The sequence below is a fragment of the Sinohyriopsis cumingii genome, unplaced genomic scaffold (assembly GCF_028554795.1).
Source record: "Sinohyriopsis cumingii isolate HCF-2022 unplaced genomic scaffold, ASM2855479v2 utg000837l, whole genome shotgun sequence".
NCBI lineage: Eukaryota > Metazoa > Mollusca > Bivalvia > Unionida > Unionidae > Sinohyriopsis > Sinohyriopsis cumingii.
In genome coordinates, this window is record NW_028315936.1 from 2,480,365 (window position 1) to 2,501,874 (window position 21,510).

General features: G+C 34.2%; 1 protein-coding gene across 2 annotated transcripts in view; it reads left to right on the top strand.

Annotated features, from left to right (window-relative positions):
• LOC149773191 (cytochrome b5 reductase 4-like) overlaps nt 1-21,510 on the top strand; it is a 164,829-nt gene that overhangs the window by 59,935 nt on the left and 83,384 nt on the right. For both annotated transcript variants that reach the window (XR_016417448.1, XM_089946687.1), the window contains exons 3-5: nt 5,425-5,690; nt 9,132-9,232; nt 16,873-16,957. Coding sequence is in view for 1 of the 2 variants with exons in the window: in XM_089946687.1 (XP_089802813.1) it covers nt 5,438-5,690; nt 9,132-9,232; nt 16,873-16,957 (439 nt within the window). In the remaining variant the exon portion in view is untranslated. The remainder of the gene's footprint in view (nt 1-5,424; nt 5,691-9,131; nt 9,233-16,872; nt 16,958-21,510) is intronic.

Consider the following 21,510-nt stretch of genomic DNA (forward strand, 5'->3'; position numbering starts at 1 on the left):
TAACATCAGTCTTAGTGGAATCAATTTTAGTTGTATTCATCTGAGATTTGATTTATTTATTTAAATTATTCATTGGAATTACAAAGTGCTCATTAATTTAGGACTAAACCACTATTTTGGAATTATTGTGTTCATTCAGGCACATTTAGGAAAATATCATTGTGACACATTAAGACTATTGGCACATTAGCACATTCAAGACTACTTATACATCAGCACATTCAATATTGGAATTCAGTTGGAAAACCATTGGAATTCATTTGTAATATTCTTTATTTTGTATTTGTGATAGAACTTTTGAGATTGTTTGGGATATATTTCACAATACTGTAAGTTATGTTTTTTAAATTTTTACTTTGTACATGTATTCTTGGGAAATAAATTATTTCTTGAATTTTACAAAACTGATGGGTTTTGCTCTTTTCTTTTACTTAGTGTAAGACCATAGAGTTGTAACACTTGGCATACTTATACAACAGTTGTCTTGTCTACCACATTGTGGAGCCTATCTTCAAGGTTAACTTCATGGCTCGACATTTTGTGTTTTCCATTACACTTCCCCTTCTACCAACATATTTAAAACCATTTGAGATTAAGGGATGAAACTTGGCACACACACACACACACACACACACACACATACAAACATATATATATGATCAATTTTTATCCTTCCATGTCAGACGTAGTTCATCACTATCAAGATTTGTCCTTTTTTGCCATGTTAAGATAAGTAATATTTTAGTTTTTCCAGTATTTACCACCATGTCATTGCATGTGGACCAGTTGTCCAGTTTATTTAGGGCATTCTGTAAAAGATTTTCAAGTTTATGCTTTGTGTTTTGGATGTCTGACAATGTTGTGTCATCTGCATAGAGATCTGTAGATGATGTTGAGTCCCTTAGTAAAAGTGGTAGGTCATTAATAAATAAAATGAATAGTAATGGACCTAGAATTGAGCCTTGTGGTACTCATCTAATTGTTCCAGGTTCAGACTACTATTTATATAAACATGTTGTGTTCTCACTTAAGTGTGAATTAAACCATCTAACTGTGCTTTCATCACATTGGTAGATTTTCATTTTCTTCAAAAGGATTTCATGATTAACCATGTCAAAAGCTTTCCTGAAATCTACAAATACAGATCCTATTATTCTACCTTGGTCAAGTGCTTGAAACCATTTATTAGTTAGGGTGATCAAATCAGTCTCACATGCATGTTTCTGTCTAAAGCCTGAGTGATTAAGGTGTAACGGCAAGTGTTTTGTTAAATATGACATGAATGTGTCATGGTCATGTTTTTCAATCAATTTTGACAAGTTTGGTTGTATTGAGATTGGTTGGTAGTTTTCAGCATCATCCTTAGAACCAGATTTGTGAATAGTAGTTACTTTTGCAATTTTCCTTATTTACGGAACAGATGAGGTTGCAATACTTAAATTGCATCTTGGATTTCAGTAATAAACCAATTAGGTTGGATTTCATTCTTTACTCGATGTACTTTCAGTGGTGCATGCTTAGAGACTACATCCATAAATAAGTCAGTTGACCACACCCTCAGAGCTTCATCTATGTCATCCAAATTTTGGATCTTATTCCATAGAATTTTATATAGGTCATTGAAAAAATGTTCTTCAATACAATTTTTGAACGATCTGTACATGATCGATTTGTGTGTATTTTTCTTATTTCTTTTGCATTTAACCTTTCTTGTCAAAAAAATAGGATAGTGGTCACTAAGACCAACATTAGATACATTAACACAAACCACATTGTCTGGTAGGTTGGTATAAATTTGATCAATAAAAGTGCTTGATTTTTCTGTTACCCTTATGGGCTCATTTATCAGCTGGACTTAAAACCTAATGATTCTATAAATTCCGTCCAGTTGTTCTTTATTTGAGTAATGAGAAGGTCCTTATTTATGTCACTGAGTATATATATTTCTTTCTCCTGTGCTAGAACATTTTCCATTAGTTTCAAATCGTTATCATTTCAGATTGCTTTGGAGGAAGGTGGCCTATAAATGAAACCAACTAGGAATGATTTTGCATTATTTTGACAAATTTCCACCCAGATACTCTCAATTTCATGTGACTCCAAGTCAAGTCGCCTTTCTACATTCACATATTCCCTAATGTGTACAACAAGACACCCCCACCCACCCCGCTGTCTCTCTGTCCCTACGTAATGGTTTATTATAACTAAGCCTTGACAGTGAAACAAATTATCATTGTGGTTAGCATTTAATTTGGTTTCGGTGAGTCCTAAAACATGTATATTATTTTCCTTAGAAGATAACATTAACTTAATCTGGTCTATGTTTCCCACTATACCTTGTACATTTAAGTGACCTAATCTTTTGTATTTAGTTTCATATCAATTATATGTACGTCATCATGCAGTGGGGTATTCACTGAAATTGTCTCCATGATACTTTTATCATTCTGGCATCCTATTGCCATATTTAAATGTTTTTTATAAATGAAACACTGGCATTCTCCTCTTTGCCAGCTTCCTAGTTTGTATAATACATTGATTGACAGAGTCTTTATTTGTGTCCATATTTATGGCATCAGAAGCACTCAACCTGTTTGCCATGATGGCATACCTATGTCACATGCCCAGTTTCTCCACAGTAGAGACAGTACTCTTCATTATAGTGCCTGAAAATGGGGGCATACACGTTAATATTTCGCAGTAGTCGATAGGTTCCATTTCTACTTCAGTGAATTTTGTCTCTTAGTAGAGGCTTAGGTTGACATCCTGGTTCTGAAGAAAGAAAGATGTGTATTGTGGAATGTAATGTATATTGAAGTCTAAACATAGGTCAGTTATCAGATCATTGATTTCTTTTACCCTGGTGTCCACATGAGGAGATAATCCAGATATCATTATTTTACATGTATCTGGGCTGCAGTACCTAGCAGCATACAGTAAACTTTCAAAATCTGTTCTGATTTGATTTAGTAACCTTCCATCACTGGCATCATTTCCACCTACTAAAATAATAATTTGGTTGTATTTGGTTAGGTCAGTATTCATTATTCTGTCCATGATGTTGTCAATTTTTGCACCTCTTAGAGTCTGTACACCCGTTTTGAAAGGTCTCCTTGGTATTATAGTTTTCAATATTGAGGAACCTATTATTAGAGTCCTATCTTTTCTGGCTTGTGATGTCATGTGTTGGACTCCGGATTGTATTTCAGACACATATCTTGGAGGAAGGGGTGCTGAAATTGGTATCTCAGTTGTGTGAACTAATCGGGCTGATGTTGACACATTTGTCTGAGCACTTGGAAATGCAGTTGTTGGTGCAGGCAACAGGCTTGTCTGAGCTGAGGTAATGTGTGTACACTTATTGCTGTTGCAGGTGTGACACATGACTGAGAGGGGAGTACTGTTATTTGCAATGCAGGATTACTTTGGGTATCAGTTGTTACTTGCATGGTCATTTTACATTTTCTTTTGGCTGGTATTGGGATTGTCTCTCTCTGAGCATCTGACATTGTTTCTGTTTGGGAGTCTGTTTGAATTGCTGTTTCACACGAGGTTTTTTTGCTCACTAATCCTTCCCTGTGCTGACTTAATAGCATGTAACTGTAGTTTTAATTCTTCAATTTGGGTCTTCAATTTCCTAATTGTTTTTTGATGTACACACATGAAGAAATCATTACAGTTTAAGCCATCACTGCTGTGGTCAAGATTTATGGAGCGTGTAATTGCCTGACACTCGGGAGGGGTGTTAATTTTATTGCCCGAGTCATGTAGGTCAAAGACTTTATCTGTTTCATGTTTGGTACTACATCTAGTTACTGGTGTAGATGTCAGCATAAAACTGCCTTTTGCATGGGTATTCTTATCCTGTCTACATTTACAGATAATATGATCTAACCATGTGAAACTGTTCAGCCCCTGTATATGTAAGACACATGTTGTTTTATACAATGTAGTTGTCATAGTGTTTTTCTCTTGTGTTCTGTAGATAGTACCATTTTGAACACTTGAACTGCATGAAGTCATGCAAGGTTCGGAATCCAATATCTGTTTTACAAACTCAAACTTTTGTGGATCTATATGCACAGTGATACTGTATTTATTATGTTTGACCCTCAGGAATTCTGGATAAATGTCAGCCATATTGGATAACCCCAAATCATCATCTGCACCATTGTTTTCATTTTCACTCTGAACATGACTTTCCTGCATGGGATTTATAATCTGTGTGGCTCTGATCTTCAGGTATATCAGACATACTAAAGCCAGAGAATGTCATGCAGAAAAGGTTCAAATCAGAGTCTGTTGAGTAGGCTGGTATTTAAATATGTTTCCATGATTCTGATATTTTCAGCTTGTTCATAACAGTGATAGAAAGTATACTATGAAATCCTTATATATGACTAGCACATGGCCATAAACTTTTGAATGAAACTTCCATAATGTGTTTGAGTTGGTATCAACTGAAGTTCAGATATGGTAGAATTTGAGTTCAGTTTCAAGTATATCCACTTCGGTAGCCTTCTTGGATAACCTAAAATCGTTTGTTTTGAACAGGTTTCCATATTCACTTGAGTAAGTGAAAACATGCACATTAAATTTCACTTATACTTAATATTGTCATACATCCACAGTATAAATTATGACAATAGGTATTAGCATATTTAACACCAGTTTTTTTTACAACAAGTTCATTGAATATTGAGTGTTAGAACCATCCATACATGGCAGCCATTTTACAAAAAAATAATAATCAACCAGCACTAAAATAAACCACTGGGAGAGTGACCTTGCATTTTCTGCCCCAAAATATTGAATGATGCCAGATGCTTCATGATAACATGTGGCTGTCAATATGGAAGATTTGTTATCTTTTAATACAATTCTGTGGTGCTTATATCCATAGAAGGCCTGCATTAGGGAGGGTTTGAAAAAAAGCAACTCCATACTTAAGAACCTTAAGGTCATCCTGTAGATATTAAAATTCTCAACACATCATTGAATGGATCCATATTCATCTATTAAAACTCTCAACACTTACTTCATTGCATGTTGGATCCATATTCATCTATTAAAACTCTCAACACTTACTTCATTGCATGTTGGATCCATATTCATCTATTAAAACTCTCAACACTTACTTCATTGCATGTTGGATCCATATTCATCTATTAAAACTCTCAACACTTACTTCATTGCATGTTGGATCCATATTCATCTATTAAAACTCTCAACACTTACTTCATTGCATGTTGGATTCATATTCATCTATTGTTTTGTGAGCTTTTCATGGGCCTTGTTTTCATATTTTTTATCAAAACATATGAGAAAGTTGGGATGTGTATAGTCTGGAGTAAATTTGACAAACAAATTATTCGCATCTGCAAGGAAAATTAAGGTTTCAAAAGTTGATTCATTTCATTCCAGCTCAGACAACAAGATGGGCACACCTCCACGTTTCATCGCTCCACAGATTCCCACCCTTGGGTCACAGCAGCGAGTTTCCAGTAGCTCTGTCTCTTCCCAGGGGAGAAACAAGGTCATACTGAAACCAGGCCATTCCCTGATGGATTGGATCCGGCTTACCCGAAGTGGCAAAGACCTGACAGGGCTTGGTGGGAAGCTCATTGAAGTGTCAGAAGAGGAACTTTCCAAACACAACAAAATAGATGATGCCTGGATTGCCTTGCGAGGTAGATATTGACTGAACAAAAATAATCAGAGCATTAATAAATTGTACTGTGCATTTTATACTGAATCAAAATTTCAATGAAAACAATCAGTTTAATTAAATCTTAAAGTGAAAATATAAGGTGCTTTGAAAAATTCCATGGTTAGAAATGCTACACTGTGTCACAGTTCAGGTTCAAAAATTATGTGTCCTCGAGATAAATCATTAACTCTGGACAGATATGTTTTTACATGTTGTTTGATAAACGTTTTTGTATGTAAACAGAAAGTGCTAATGACAAAATTTGTTTGGGATAACTGCTACCAGCTTTTTCAAAGATTCCATCTTGATAAAACATGAATTATTTTAGACTATTAGCTCTCCAGGCACTAAGGTCCTAGTATGACCCTAAGGTCCTAGTATGACTCTATATCCATTGTTACATGACTCTAAATGTTGCAGTTCTATTGATTAAAATGTCCAGAACTTTTCAGCAAGCTTTTAGGATCATTTTCCTGAATTTATTTTGAAACATTGTAATAATTTTGTATTTTTCAAGTTGTAGTTAAAGTTCAACCACAGAATCTAGCACATGCATTGTTGTATCGCAACTAAAGTTATTTAATACAGTCACTACCATATTGAGGTTGCCTTGAAAGGGGAAATGTTGTAGAGAGGTTAACTGTACAGAAAAGAATGTATAGTTGCGCATTGGGTGTCCCTTTTAACTCTGTCCAGTGTTTATTATTTGGAATCTGACAACAATGTGCCAGTGGCAATGTTTGCTCAGGACAACTGCGGCCAGCATATTAAACAAATATCCCATAGATTATACATATTTTAATATTTTCTCCCAAATGGCTGTCAGTAAACCATGCCCAGCACCTGCCTCAGTCAGTCATGTGCATCATCACCTCATTAGTATACATGAATATCGCTCGCTATACAAATTTTGAGAGATCTTGATAACACAAGGCCATATATTTTTTAATACAAATTAGATCAGAAATATGCTCTCCTTGAGTAGCAGCATGCACAGCCAATCAGAAGCAAGATCAAATTCTTAATATACATAACTCTTGCTGATTATCAAGCTCTTCCAAGACATTGAGGATATACCAACTGTCAGTATTTGTTGGATTGATAAGGGCATATAATTTCCTTCATTGGTTACATTCTTAACACGACAGCAAAAGATCAAGGACTGTTTTGTTATGATATACTTTAAATTAGTTTGCATCTGTATCACTTAGTCTTGATTTTCTCTAAGGCCCTCAGATCTTGTAATTTCTATATGACTATTCAGAAGTGTTCATGAATATCTTTAGGGGCCCTGAGTGGCCGAGTGGTCTAAAGCGCTCTCTGTTACGGATCACTGCCATCTCACCTCTGTCTGCGTGGGTTCGAGTCCAAGGCTCGGCTAACGTTGGTACGTGGGAAAGCCTGCTGGTAGCTTCTCGTGGGTCGGTGGTTCTTCCCTGAGTTTTCCAGGGTTCTTCCTCCGCCAGTTAATTACTGGCCACCATGTATAGCCTATCTTGTGCTGAAAAATGGCGTTAAACCCTAGAACAACAACAACATGAATATCTTTTGTAAGTACATGGGGATTTCTAGAAGAGATTCACTGCTCAAGGAAGATGACAGTATTCCTGTTGCCATATGATCATGTGTCCATGACCCATTACATAATTGCATAGTTTTTCTGCTAGCTTACAGGGTTGTTTATAACTGAGGCTAATGTACATCAAATAATGATTATTCACCAGTTTAGGTTCAGAAACAGGGTTTCTTGGGTTACTTAAGATTTAAAATACACATAAACGATGGCAACCTCATTTTGCAGTACATACTAGGCTGAGTGTGTGCAAAAAATGACCACTCTAACTGGATCTGGCCCATGGCCTGGCTTTATCCGTTAATTTACATCATAGGGTGTGGCTTTAAGAATCACTTATCTGCCTCACACCCTGGAGGAGGTTGCCCATGGCTGCAATATGTGCAGGGTATAAAGTGCACTACCATTGATTGGCTGTTGATTTGATTTAGAGAATCTCATTTAACTTCTCTAGAATGTTACAAAAAGCTTTTCACAAACTCTGAATTAAAACTGAATGAGTCATATAGAATAAACGAAGTAATGAGGATTATTCAATTCATCCAAACTCCTCAGTGAAAGATCAGCCTTAATTATAATAAATCGAGGACCATCATACATATAAAAAAGTGATATATTAATAACTAATGACTATTACATGACTTCTCAGTAGTATGAAAACAAAAATTAACGATGGTGACTATATCCAGTTTATCCATCAGCCTGCTGTTTATTGATAGTGTAATAAAAACGTCATCAGTGTTTCCTGTCAACACAGTATCACAACAGTACCAATTTCTCATAGATCCATTTCTTTTGACCACCACTGTATTTAAGTACACATCTTTCATATGATCTTCAGTGTATAGAAACTGTCCAGCATTTCTTTGAAATAAAATGTTGTCCATTGAATGTTAGTCAGTCCATCTGTTCACATTTCTTGTGTGATAATTGCTTTTTTAAAGGTAAATAACGTAATTTAAGGAAAATTTATTATCATAATTGGTAAATCATCCTGGTTCATTGTGGAATGTGGAGTACATATTCTCACCAACTTAGTCTTGTTCCTAGCGGTGCTACATTTGATCTGAAAATTCTCCATGCCTTGAGAAATGAATTAACAGAAAATCCTATGAAACAGTCTGCTTTAGCAATGTGAAAATGAATCACTTGATAAATTTTGTAAAACTTTTTGTGAGCCTATCTGTCTGTTAGTTCATCCTTTCACACTTGTTGTAACCATCATAGCTCTGCAAGACTTACACTGTCAAGTAGAAGCCATTCAGATAAATTGCCTATTGTACACTGTATGTAGATGTATCTCTTTTCATGTCCAATTTTGACAGCTGTCAGCTTTTTCCATGATTATTAAATATCCACAACAGCAATTTTTTTTTAACCAGCATAGCTCAGGAACCATTCAACATTATGATGCAGTTTGCAGTGTATAGACCCAGACATTTATTTTTATGTGGTGTTTCAGCTAATTCCATTTTGAATTCAGTTATTGCCCTTGCCACTTAATTGTGTATCTTCACTTGAGATGTTCCTTGTATTACCCTAAATCTGTAAAGACTTTAAAAGATCCTGTACTCACTTCTTTGGCTTTATCATTTTCTTTCACCTTACATTTTTTATGCTTATTGAAATTGTATAAGAATATTTGTTTCTCAGTTATTTGAGACAGCAGTCACAAAACTTCATTTTACTTCCAGTCTCACCCAGTATTAACAGCACTATATAACAAATTGATAAAAACCATTGTCATATTTGTGATGTCATATTATAATTTTGATATAATTTAAACTGCTTTATAAGTGCTGATTTACACAAGTCGACATTCTTAAACATATTTTTTATTTTTTAAAGGCAAGGTGTACAATGTCACTGCTTATCTAGATTTTCACCCAGGAGGGGACTCGGAGTTGATGCGAGGAGCAGGAAAGGATGCCACACAGCTCTTTGATGAGGTAATTTAGCTTTATTTGTCATGGGTAATTATTATCCATGAAATTAAATCCACCTTGAAAAATTGCAGCAGATTGGGTGTTAAGGTAAACTGTAACCTAAGAATGTTATATTCCCATGAAATCATCCTTTCACTTTCAGGCCACAAAATGTTATCCCTTTGAATATTTCTAATTTTATGGTATTAACTGACATAGATTCAGATTTCTTTGCTAAGAAAGAATGGTTCTTTGTTACATGCATTTCATAACTCTTGATTTCATTAACTTATTAGTTTTTTATCTACTTTATATATTAGCCCATTTAAATCTGATCTAGCTGCAGACATTAACCCTAATCAGACATTGACCCTAATCAGACATTAACTCTAATCAGACATTAACCCTAATCAGACATTAACCCTAATCAGACATTAACCCTAATCAGACATTAACCCTAATTAGACATTAACCCTAATCTGTGGTAGATCAGGGTATATGGTGTTTATTCTTCTGATTAATCCTAACACAAGCTGCGTAGAGCAGGATCTGCAGGCACATTATGTGATGGCTGATTTATGTCTGCGGTTTACAGTTGAATTTGACTTACACAGAGGTATATGTATTTTGCCTCAACTCATAATTGACTTATACAGAGGTATATGTATTTTGCCTCAACTCACAATTGACTTATACAGAGGTATATGTATTTTGCCTCAACTCATAATTGACTTATACAGAGGTATATGTATTTTGTCTCAACTCATAATTGAATTATACAGAGGTATATGTATTTTGCCTCAATTCACAATTGACTTATACAGAGGTATATGTATTTTGCCTCAATTCACAATTGACTTATACAGAGGTATATGTATTTTGCCTCATTTCACAGTTGACTTATATAGAGGTATATGTATTTTGCCTCATTTCACAGTTGACTTATACAGAGGTATATGTATTTTGCCTCAACTCATAATTAACTTATACAGAGGTATATGTATTTTGCCTCAACTCATAATTGACTTATACAGAGGTTATATGTATTTTGCCTCAACTCATAATTGACTAACTCAAGAGTATCCACGATATTTAATCGAAGGTTTATGTTTTTTTTTAACAACATGTTTAATATTTACCGTACAACATTCACAATTAATAGTTGTTTAAACTAAGGCCCAATCACACAGGTCCCAATACAGATAGAAAGGCACAGTCAGACAGGTTCCAGTACAGAAAGAAAGGCACAGTCACACATTCCAATACAGAAAGAAAGGCACAATCACACATTCCAATACAGATAGAAAGGCACAGTCACACATTCCAATACAGAAAGAAAGGCACAATCACACATTCCAATACAGATAGAAAGGCACAGTCACACATTCCAATACAGAAAGAAAGGCACAATCACACATTCCAATACAGATAGAAAGGCACAGTCACACATTCCAATACAGAAAGAAAGGCACAGTCACACATTCCAATACAGAAAGAAAGGCACAATCACACATTCCAATACAAATAGAAAGGCACAATCACACATTCCAATACAGATAGAAAGGCACAGTCACACATTCCAATACAGAAAGAAAGGCACAATCACACATTCCAATACAAAACGAAAGGCACAATCACACATTCCAATACAGATAGAAAGGCACAGTTACACATTCCAATACAAACAGAAAGGCACAGTCACACATTCCAATACAAATAGAAAGGCACAGTCACACATTCCAATACAGATAGAAAGGCATAGCCACTTGGATCCCAATACAGATGGAAAGGCACAATCATAAATTACAATACAGATGGAAAGGCATACTCACACAGATTCCAGTAATGATAGAAATGCACAATCACACAGATTCAAGCACAGATAGAAAGGCACACTCACATAAATTCCAAAAAGGATAGAAAAACACAATCACACAGATTTCATTTCAGATAGACAGACACAATCAGACAAGTTCCAATACAGATTAAAAGGTGCTGTCACACAGGTTCCAATACAGATAGAAAGGCATAATTACACTGATTCCAGAATATGGATAGGCATACAGGTTTCAATACACATAGAAAAGGCAAAATCACAGATTCCAATCAGACATGTTCCAATATAGACAGGAAGGTACAATCACAAAGATTCCAAGACAGATAGAAAGGCACACTTAATACAGAGAGTAGGGCACACTCACACAGATTCCAATACAGACAGAAAGGGACACTGACAGGTTCCAATACCGACAGAAGGGCACACACACAGAGATTCCAATATAGACAGAAGGACACACACATAGGTTCCAATAGAGACAGAAGGGACACATAGATTTCAATTCAGAAAGAAGTGACACCAACATAGATTTCAATACAAACAGAAGGGCACACTCACACAGGTTCCAATATAGACAGAAGGGCACACTCACACAAGTTCCAATACACACAGAAGGAACACTCACATAGATTTTATTACACACAGAAGGGGCAATCACATAGATTTCAATACAGACAGAAGGGGCACCCACATAGATTTTAATACAGACATAAAGGCACACTCACACAGCTTCCAATACAGACAGATGGGACACTCACATAGATTTCAATACAGACAGAAGGACACACTCACACAGGTTCCAATACAGACAGATGGGACACTCACATAGATTTCAATACAGGCAGAAGGACACACTCACACAGGTTCCAATACAGACAGATGGGACACTCACATAGATTTCAATACAGACAGAAGGGGCACCCACATAGATTTCAATACAGACATAAAGGCACACTCACACAGTTTCCAATACAGACAGATGGGACACTCACATATAGATCAATACAGACAGAAAGGACACTCACATAGATTTCAATACAGACAGAAGGGACACTCACATAGATTTCAATACAGACAGAAAGGACACTCACATATATTTCAATACAGGCAGAAGGGACACTCACATATATTTCAATACAGACAGAAGGGACACTCACATTTCAATAAAGACAGAAGGGACACTCACATATATTTCAATACAGGCAGAAGGGACACTCACATATATTTCAATACAGACAGAAGGGTCACTCACATATATTTCAATACAGGCAGAAGGGACACTCACATATATTTCAATACAGGCAGAAGGGACACTCACATACATTTCAATACAGACAGAAGGGACACTCACATATATTTCAATACAGACAGAAGGGACACTCACATATATTTCAATACAGACAGAAGGGTCACTCACATAGATTTCAATACAGGCATAAAGATGCTAGTCTGATATTTATATATGTTATATTCAAATATTTGTTTATCATAACAGATGATATGCCATATATACATGTACTCATATGTAAGTCAATTTTTTTTCTTCTACAGATATCCAAAAAAATGCAAATGGGGTCAAATTAGAAGCTTGTCATACTGTACATTTTAGACATATACTGCAAACATAATAACTAACTTAAGCATGACATTTGTGTAAACCAATGCTGTTATAGATTGATAATGAGATTATACAGTACATGCATTGCAGATTTCAGATTGCGCCCTCAGTGCACTAGAAATAGATAACCTTTAAGACTAATAATTACAAACAATATTGATTATAAATGAACACATACCTTTTATAGTGTACATGCACAATGAAATAAAAGGGATTTAATAGCATGCGCATCCTGGTTCTTTTCTTGAGTTTATCAGAATAATTTGGCATGGTATGTTGACATCATACAGAATAATTTGGCATGGTATGTTGACATCATACATAATAATGTGGCATGGCATGTTGACATCATACAGAATAATGTGGCATGGTATGTTGACATCATACAGAATAATGTGGCATGGTATTTTGACATCTTTCAGAATAATTTGGCATGGTATATTGACATCATACAGAATAATGTGGCAAGGTATGTTGACATCATACAGAATAATTTGGCATGGTATGTTGACATCATACATAATAATGTGGCATGGTATGTTGACATACAGAATAATGTGGCATGGTATGTTGACATCATACAGAATAATGTGGCATGGTATGTTGACATCGTACAGAATAATTTGGCGTGGTATGTTGACGTCATACAAAATAATTTGGCATGGTATATTGACTTCATACAGAATAATGTGGCATGGTATGTTGACATCATACAGAATAATGTGGCATGGTATGTTGACATCATACAGAATAATGTGGCATGGTATGTTGACCTCATACAGAATAATTTGGCATGGTATGTTGACATCATACAGAATAATTTGGCATGGTATGTTGACATTATATAGAATAATTTGGCATGGTATATTGACATCATACAGAATAATGTGACATGGTATGTTGACATCATACATAATAATTTGGCATGGTATGTTGACATTATACAGAATAATTTGGCATGGTATATTAACATCATACAGAATAATGTGGCATGGTATGTTGACATCATACATAATAATTTGGCATGGTATGTTGACATCATACAGAATAATGTGGCATGGCATGTTGACATCATACAGAATAATTTGGCATGGTGACATCATACAGAATAATGTGGCATGGCATGTTGACATCATGCAGAATAATTTGGCATGGTATGTTGACATCATACATAATAATGTGGCATGGTATGTTGACATCATACAGAATTTGGCATGGTATATTGACATCATACAGAATAATGTGGCATGGTATGTTGACATCATACAGAATAATTTGGCATGGTATATTGACATCATACAGAATAATGTGGCATGGTATGTTGACATCATACAGAATAATGTGGCATGGTATGTTGACATCATACATAATAATGTGGCATGGTATGTTGACATCTTACAGAAAAGATATGTGAGCCGTGCTAGAAAATATTCTTATATTTAGAGTTAGCAAAATGATTCTTTTGCAAATATAATTTTTCCATGTGCAGAATTTGTCTACTCTGTAATGAAGGCTGTACTGTATCATGGCCATTCATGTTATGAGTAGAGTGATTATAATGGAACTTGGTTCTAATTATAATTAGGAGTCCACACTTTGTTGAAGTGATTTCAAACTTGGTATTCGTTCCCAAAGATTCAATGCCATTTGGGCATTTCAGTAATTTCACACTGTTAATTGCTAAACCCTGTCTAGATATTCATTTTGTGTCTGATGTTTAAGTGACAAAATGTTTTATTTGTATTCAGACCTACTTATTAAAAAGGATAATCAGGTCAAAATGTAGAAAGTTAGTAATTTAACTGATAATAAAACAATATTCACTTGACATTCAGGGACATTTTTGCAGAATGTGTCATGTACTACACAAAGGCTGGACTCCATCTTCTATGATGCTTTTGCATTATGTATATTTCATTGGGTGGGAACATGTTAAGGAAACAGTTTAAATGGGACTGGGGGAATGACACAAATAGTCCAAGCATCCTTTGTATTCTTTATTTTAATAGCTGAATAAATTGATCATGCAATCATGTTACATATTACCTCAGTGTCTTCTTTCTTCTCACATGAACTCGCTAATAATTACATGTAATTTCCTTTTTGTGCTTTTTAAAGCAGTCTTTTTCTCTCAAACTTATTAGAATCACTATATTGTTGGAATAATATGCTCTTAAACTAAATAACAGAAAATTTTAGTGTCATTTGGCAAATAATTTATTTTCCTTGAATACAAAGTGAAAGTTTAAAGGAACTTAGAGTATTATGAATTAAATCCCAGATGATCTAAATCACTAGTCCAAAAGTATAGAGTGCTCAGACTGAATTCCAGTGGTGTTCCAAATGAATTCCAATGTTGAATGTGCTGATGTACCAGTAGCCTTGAACATGCTAATATACTAATAGTATTGATTTATCTCAGTGATATATTCCAGAATGTCCTTCAATGAATTCAAAATAATTCCAAAAAAGTGATTTAGTCCTAAAGTCAGTTAGCACTTTGTAATTCAAATGAATAAATTAAAAATATAAATCAGCTCAAATTATATCTGAACACAACTGAACTTAGGATAGGAATGAAATAATTTTGTTAATTTACAACTTGTGTAAAGACCTAAGATGACCAGGATGTGGGTCATTTTCCCCATGAACTTTGTAAACAACTTCTGTTCTAGAACATTCTAAGGCTAGACCTTGAACTCAGATATCAGTAAACACGTCATTTATAACTTGCAAATAAGATAAGAAGCAAATACACCTTCTAGAACCTTCTACGGTCAACATGTTTACATTATCTTAAAGTATGCAATCATGGAGAAATTAAGCTGTTTAAATCATTTTGTTTACATTGACTGTTATAATCTGCAGTCATGGACAAACATTACAGATACAGTTAAAAAGTTTAACAATACAGATATACTGAACAGTATCATTTAAGTTTATGTATGTCAGGTATGTCAATGTTTTTGTTTTATTGGCAAGTCTCTGAATATTGAATGGCATTTTGTACAACTTAAAAAGACTGTGCACTATCTACTGTAATGCAGCCATGTGGTGTAGTGGATGTCCACCATTATATAATTATATTGCAGTGACTTTCCAACTGGGGAAATAGAACTTGCTCCATCCACTGTGATCCACGATTTATACATCCATGATAACCTCTATATCTAGTCCATGGCAGTCAAATTAATTTCCCACATGGAAACATGGATTTTTTTCCCAAATCTGCAGTTCATGTCATGTATCAAAATACTAAAAGTGTTTTTACTTCCCAAATCAAAACCAACTGTTAAGGAAACTTTGACGTAAACAGAGTGTTCCACTTATACATTGATCAATTTACAAATGAATATAAAGACCATTCCATTACAGTTTTAATGGGTAGAGCAATATGTGTATCACGCGACATTCTACCATCAAGGTACTGATATCACCAAGTGTTCTTTACTGTGGAAGCTATATTTGTGCACATTTAATGTAAATATGATATTTTTGACAATCCTTTAGCTAACAATGGATCACTGTGAAAACAGTAATTAGCAAGTTGATTTATTACTTTTTATAATACTTTAGAACTTTAATGTATGTTTGAACATTTGGATCATTTTTTTATCCCTAGGTTTTAATTTATGGTATAATACTTATTTTCTATAGTTATTATTTCGTAGTTCTAAATTTTGAATTATTTAATGAGTTTTGTCAAATTGATTTTAAAAGAAATTGATTTAATTTTGTGGCACTTATAAATCACACACACTAAAATAAGTACTTATTTTTTTAACTTTATGTTTGCTTGCACATTTTTTTGTTCACCAATTCTCATACATTTTTGTGAGAACACTGCATGTGTTGGTACATATTTGAAGAGAGAGAGAGTGTGTGTGTGTGTATATATATATATGTGTGTGTGTGTGTGTGATTGCGGAAAGAGAGATACACCAATGAATGAATTGAATAAGTAATTTCAACAAATAATTACATTAATTAATTGATCAATAAATTAGATTCTATTCATTATGTTGATATATGTCAAATTTTTAAAAGATGTAGAGAAGATTTAGTCTTCAGCACAATCCATTTTTCATTTTTTCATATCGGCTGTTGCTATGTTTTTTCTTGTGCAAACATTTTTAATTGGTATTTATCCCATGAATATTTTATGTCTAAAGGAAATCTTCATATGACTCGTCTGGTTCTCTTCTTTAGATACATCAGTGGGTAAACGCTGAGTCCATGCTAGAGAAATGTTTGATTGGCAAACTCAAAATTGCATCACCAGTCAGCAGACGAGGTAATGTAGATTTTAATATAATTGTTTAATATTACCCATTACATCATTGTTATGTATTGTAAACAATCTTGTTTTGTAGAGGTTATTAAGGTATTTCGTTTGCTAATTTCAAAGAGGTACTCAGGCATTTAATTTTGTGGATAATAAAATACTTGTATATTTGTTACATATATCTAATTTCTAAAATGTGTACAGTCATTTGCAGGTAAAAATTTAAAGAATTTCAACTTATCATAGCAGTAGCATGTAAAATGGGTTTCTTTACCATTCATGTATATGCATAATTACACTATTATTTATTGGAACAGTCTTCCATTATGTTTTCAATAGTCTTAAAGATACAACATGTGCAACATTTTTACGCGCAACATTTTTACGCATTTTGAAAGGGTTCAGCAAGTTATCTAAATTCGCAGCATATGGAAGAAAGTATAATCTAGTAAAACTTGAACTAAAAACTCTTGATACATTATTAAAAAGTTAGTGCTATAATGTCAACAAATACACCACACCCTTGATAACTTGCACACTGATAAGTCGCAATCCCACATTAAATACCGGGTCAGTCATGGATCCCATTTTTTTTTTCTTCACTAGAAAGTACCCCCAAAATTTAATTGTTGGAAATGAATAAATCTTGGTAAAATATGGGAACTGAAACCTTGTGATATCGCCTGTTTATTATCTTACCTGGTTGATATGATCTGGAAATATGAATAAATATTAAGAAATTATCAACTTTTATTAAGAATTCATGTCTTTTGTTAAAATTTCATTCCAAACAACGTTCTCAGTACACCATAAATAACAGTATGCAACAAAATTTAAATCAATGAAAATATCACTAACACCTACTTCAGGCAGCAATTTTAAAATAAAAACCATTAAATAAGTTTTCTTATCAAGTGAAATTCATTTATTAGTTTTACCTTTTAGTTCGGTTTAAATCTAACTATTATAAATACAATGTGCCCAGTTGTATTCAAACATGAAATATGTCAATCTACCATGACAGCTATGTCTGTGAGTGTTTCTGTGAGAAACTAATTAAGTGCTGAGGGTGTTTTGATACTTGTTTTGCACGTCAAGTATTTTTTGTATTGTTACAATGATTAAAAAAGCCAACCTTTTTGTATTAGCACGTTAATTATGTCTTTTGTATCAAATAAAGGGCGTGTAATAAATGAAAAGTTAATGGGCATGCAGATCCATTCTGTATAAGGTCTATACTCAGTTCAAGTTATCATTCAAACACTGTTACAACAATTTTGGTGAATGTAATATAATTAAGCTACCTTAAATTAACATACTCATTCACATATGTGATCAGAGATCAAAAGACAACAGGTGAAAAGAATACTTGATGAAATAAAATTCTGGTTCACAGAGGCTTTTTATTAATGAGAACCTTGTTTCAGCATTTGTAGTTAACTTGTAATTCCTGAATTGACACTCAGAGATTTCCTCACAGTTGAAGTTTCTCTATTACTTGCAATGAAATGATGTCATCAAAAGTTTACTAATGGAACAAAAAAGGTTACTTTCAACATAGATGGCTGTTTTATTAGCTAATCGCTAGTTGGTTGGTTTTTTTTGTTTGTTATTTTTGTTTTTTTCTTCTTATTTTTAAGGAAAGAAATCTTGTTTAATTGTGAATTTGAATCAATAATTAGTCTGTTTACCTACTTATTATGCTCCTTGTGTTGCATTCTACTATAGTAGAGAGTAATACAGATCAGGGAACCGGACTACTGGTGATGTAACACATTGTTTTCATGCACATGTGAAGGATTACAAGGATGGCATAATTTCATGTTGTTATAGAGTTCTCTCGATAACTCATATCCTTGCTTATATTGCGGTCTATGTTTTTGGACCCCACTGTGTGCGAGTTATTGAGAGATAGGTGAAAGTTGAGAGGAATTATTTAAATTATTTTTTAAATTAGAAAGTACTGATTGGCATTTGGACTATAACATTACTTAAGGATTATTGTGAATTCATTAAAGGGCATTCTGGATTATATCATTATGATTCATCAAGACTCTTGGTAGGTCAGCTCATTTAGGGCTGTTTGTACATTAGCGCATTCAAGACTTGGAATTCAATCAGAACAATCTATACTTTTGGACTTGTGATAGAACTTTTAGGTATTCAATTCACAACACTGTAAGTTCCTCAGAAATATTAATTTTATTACTTATAGTAGGTTGGTCCAACATCTTCAACACTGGGGGCCATATGGGCCAAAAATGTTAAGTCCCTGGGCAACCATACAATGTTGTTATAATAATTATGCTATAATTATAGAACTGACTTTTAGTATGAGTATGGGCCTGTAGTTGGACTGCTCTTACTTCGAGTATTAAATTATTTGTTGATTTTACTAAACTTGTTGGTTTTGTTTCTTTCTATTACTTAGTCTAAGACCATTGAGTCATAACAGTAAATAATAAATCAGTAATTTAAATAAAATACAAAAATGGTTTATTTTTGCTTTTCAAATCTGTAGAATTCATTTTCTGACTTTTGAAACTTGTTTATTTTAGTTATGGATCATTTTAGCATTCATTTTTGAAATTACATAAACATCATTTTTGTGTGCACCTACCACCACAAGAAAATATATGGGGACAAGACTGTTTATTCCATGTGGAGGGTACTGCTCATCATGGGCAGGAGGTCACAGTTACCTACTTTTCATACTGCAATGACATTGCTGGATATTTGGAATGTGCCTCAGCAGCGCATGTGGTACATACCGTTTCTGCAGAATTCTTGTGACGCTTTTGTCCTCTTAAAATGGTAGAAATGCTTGAATTTGTCAGATTTAGGGAGGCAGTGGCTGTTTATGACAGGCAGATGGACTCATTTACAGCACTGAATAAATATTCTCAAACTACTATGTTCTTCTTGGCATTAAAATGGTTGACTCATATTCTTTTGTAAATCTATATTGTACTGGTATTGGTCTACTTGATTATTGCCATACAGTAACTCCTTCACTTAACTATGAATCCCAAAGCTGGCTGCGCTAGAAACAATTGTAAACATTATACATTTCTGCTATCAGTAAAGCTATCTGGTTTGTGTGACCTACCTAATTCTGCACATTATATGTGGAGTTGGATCAATACAGTGATATATATGGAAAAATCAATATTTGTATTGCAGTACATACCAACCCCATGTCACAATATTTTCAAAACCCAATTATAACTTAAGTGGCTTGCCACTGCATCCAGTGAAATTCACAGACTCAAAGCACAAAAAAATATCTGCTGGATCTGCGAAGGTATAGATAGCGTTAACATTAGAACCTTGGCCAGCAGAAATCAGTTCTAGGTTGCGAAATTTGCGTTAACTTGTGACTTTGGATGAGTGCATTTTAAACAAACATGTGAAATTATTATTGACATAAGAATGAATAAATGCACAGATTTTGTGAAGTACTGCTGTTTGCCAAAACACCAAAATAAACTTTGAACCCATAAGTTTTTTCTTTATACCCAGATTTTCGTATCTTTTCAGAAATATGCAAATTGTATCCTGCATTAAGGAGTTCCAACCATAAAATGTTTGTTGTTTTGCTGTAAATGTACTTGGCCATTTTCCTTTTAATTACATTTTAGAAACTCCATGATGGTTTATCTAAGCCTGAGTTTCTCTAATCATTCCAGTCATGAATTAGATAGTATGTAGTAGAAGGACTGTTACATGATGGTTTTGTATTGGGGGGGGGGTTGGCATTTCTAAACTTTATTGTCTTCATCATACTGAGGAAATGGGAGGTAAGTACATTTCCCAAGGAAACACTGAGGAAATGGGAGGTAAGTACATTTCCCAAGGAAACACTGAGGAAATGGGAGGTAAGTACATTTCCCAAGGAAACACTGAGGAAATGGGAGGTAAGTACATTTCCCAAGGACACACTGAGGAAATGGGAGGTAAGTACATTTCTCAAGGACACACTGAGCAGATGACCAGGAATAACCTGGGTGGACATTGATTCTGCGACTAATTGATTATGAATTTGACACTGCCAACTGAGCTACAGAGACTTTTATATGATGGATCAGTTTCCCATGGTAACTGTCCCTTTGCTGTATCTAATGTGTTGGGAGTTCTGAAAGAACGTGTAAATTTATCTTAGTCAGTTAAAGGATAATTATATGTACATGTATCATCTAACTCACCATCCCCCCCACATGCCGACAGAAATTAAAGATGTTAATGGTACACAAGGGTTAACTCCCTTTTTTGCAGTTTAATAATTGTAAATAATTACACCTGCATTTAGACTTCTGGGGTGCACAAGTAATTACTGACAAGACTAAAAGAGTGTGCATGTTCATTTGCTCTATGGTCTTTATAGATACTTGGAAGATGCTAATTTATTTGTATGTGAAGGAAGATTGATGTCACTTGTAGAGATGGTGGATCTCAGGGTCATATATAAAAAAGATAATCTTTTCAGCTCTTATGTCCTTCATTATACTTCTTGAAATCTGGAACATATCTTTTAGTGACAAATTAAATCAAACAATTTTATA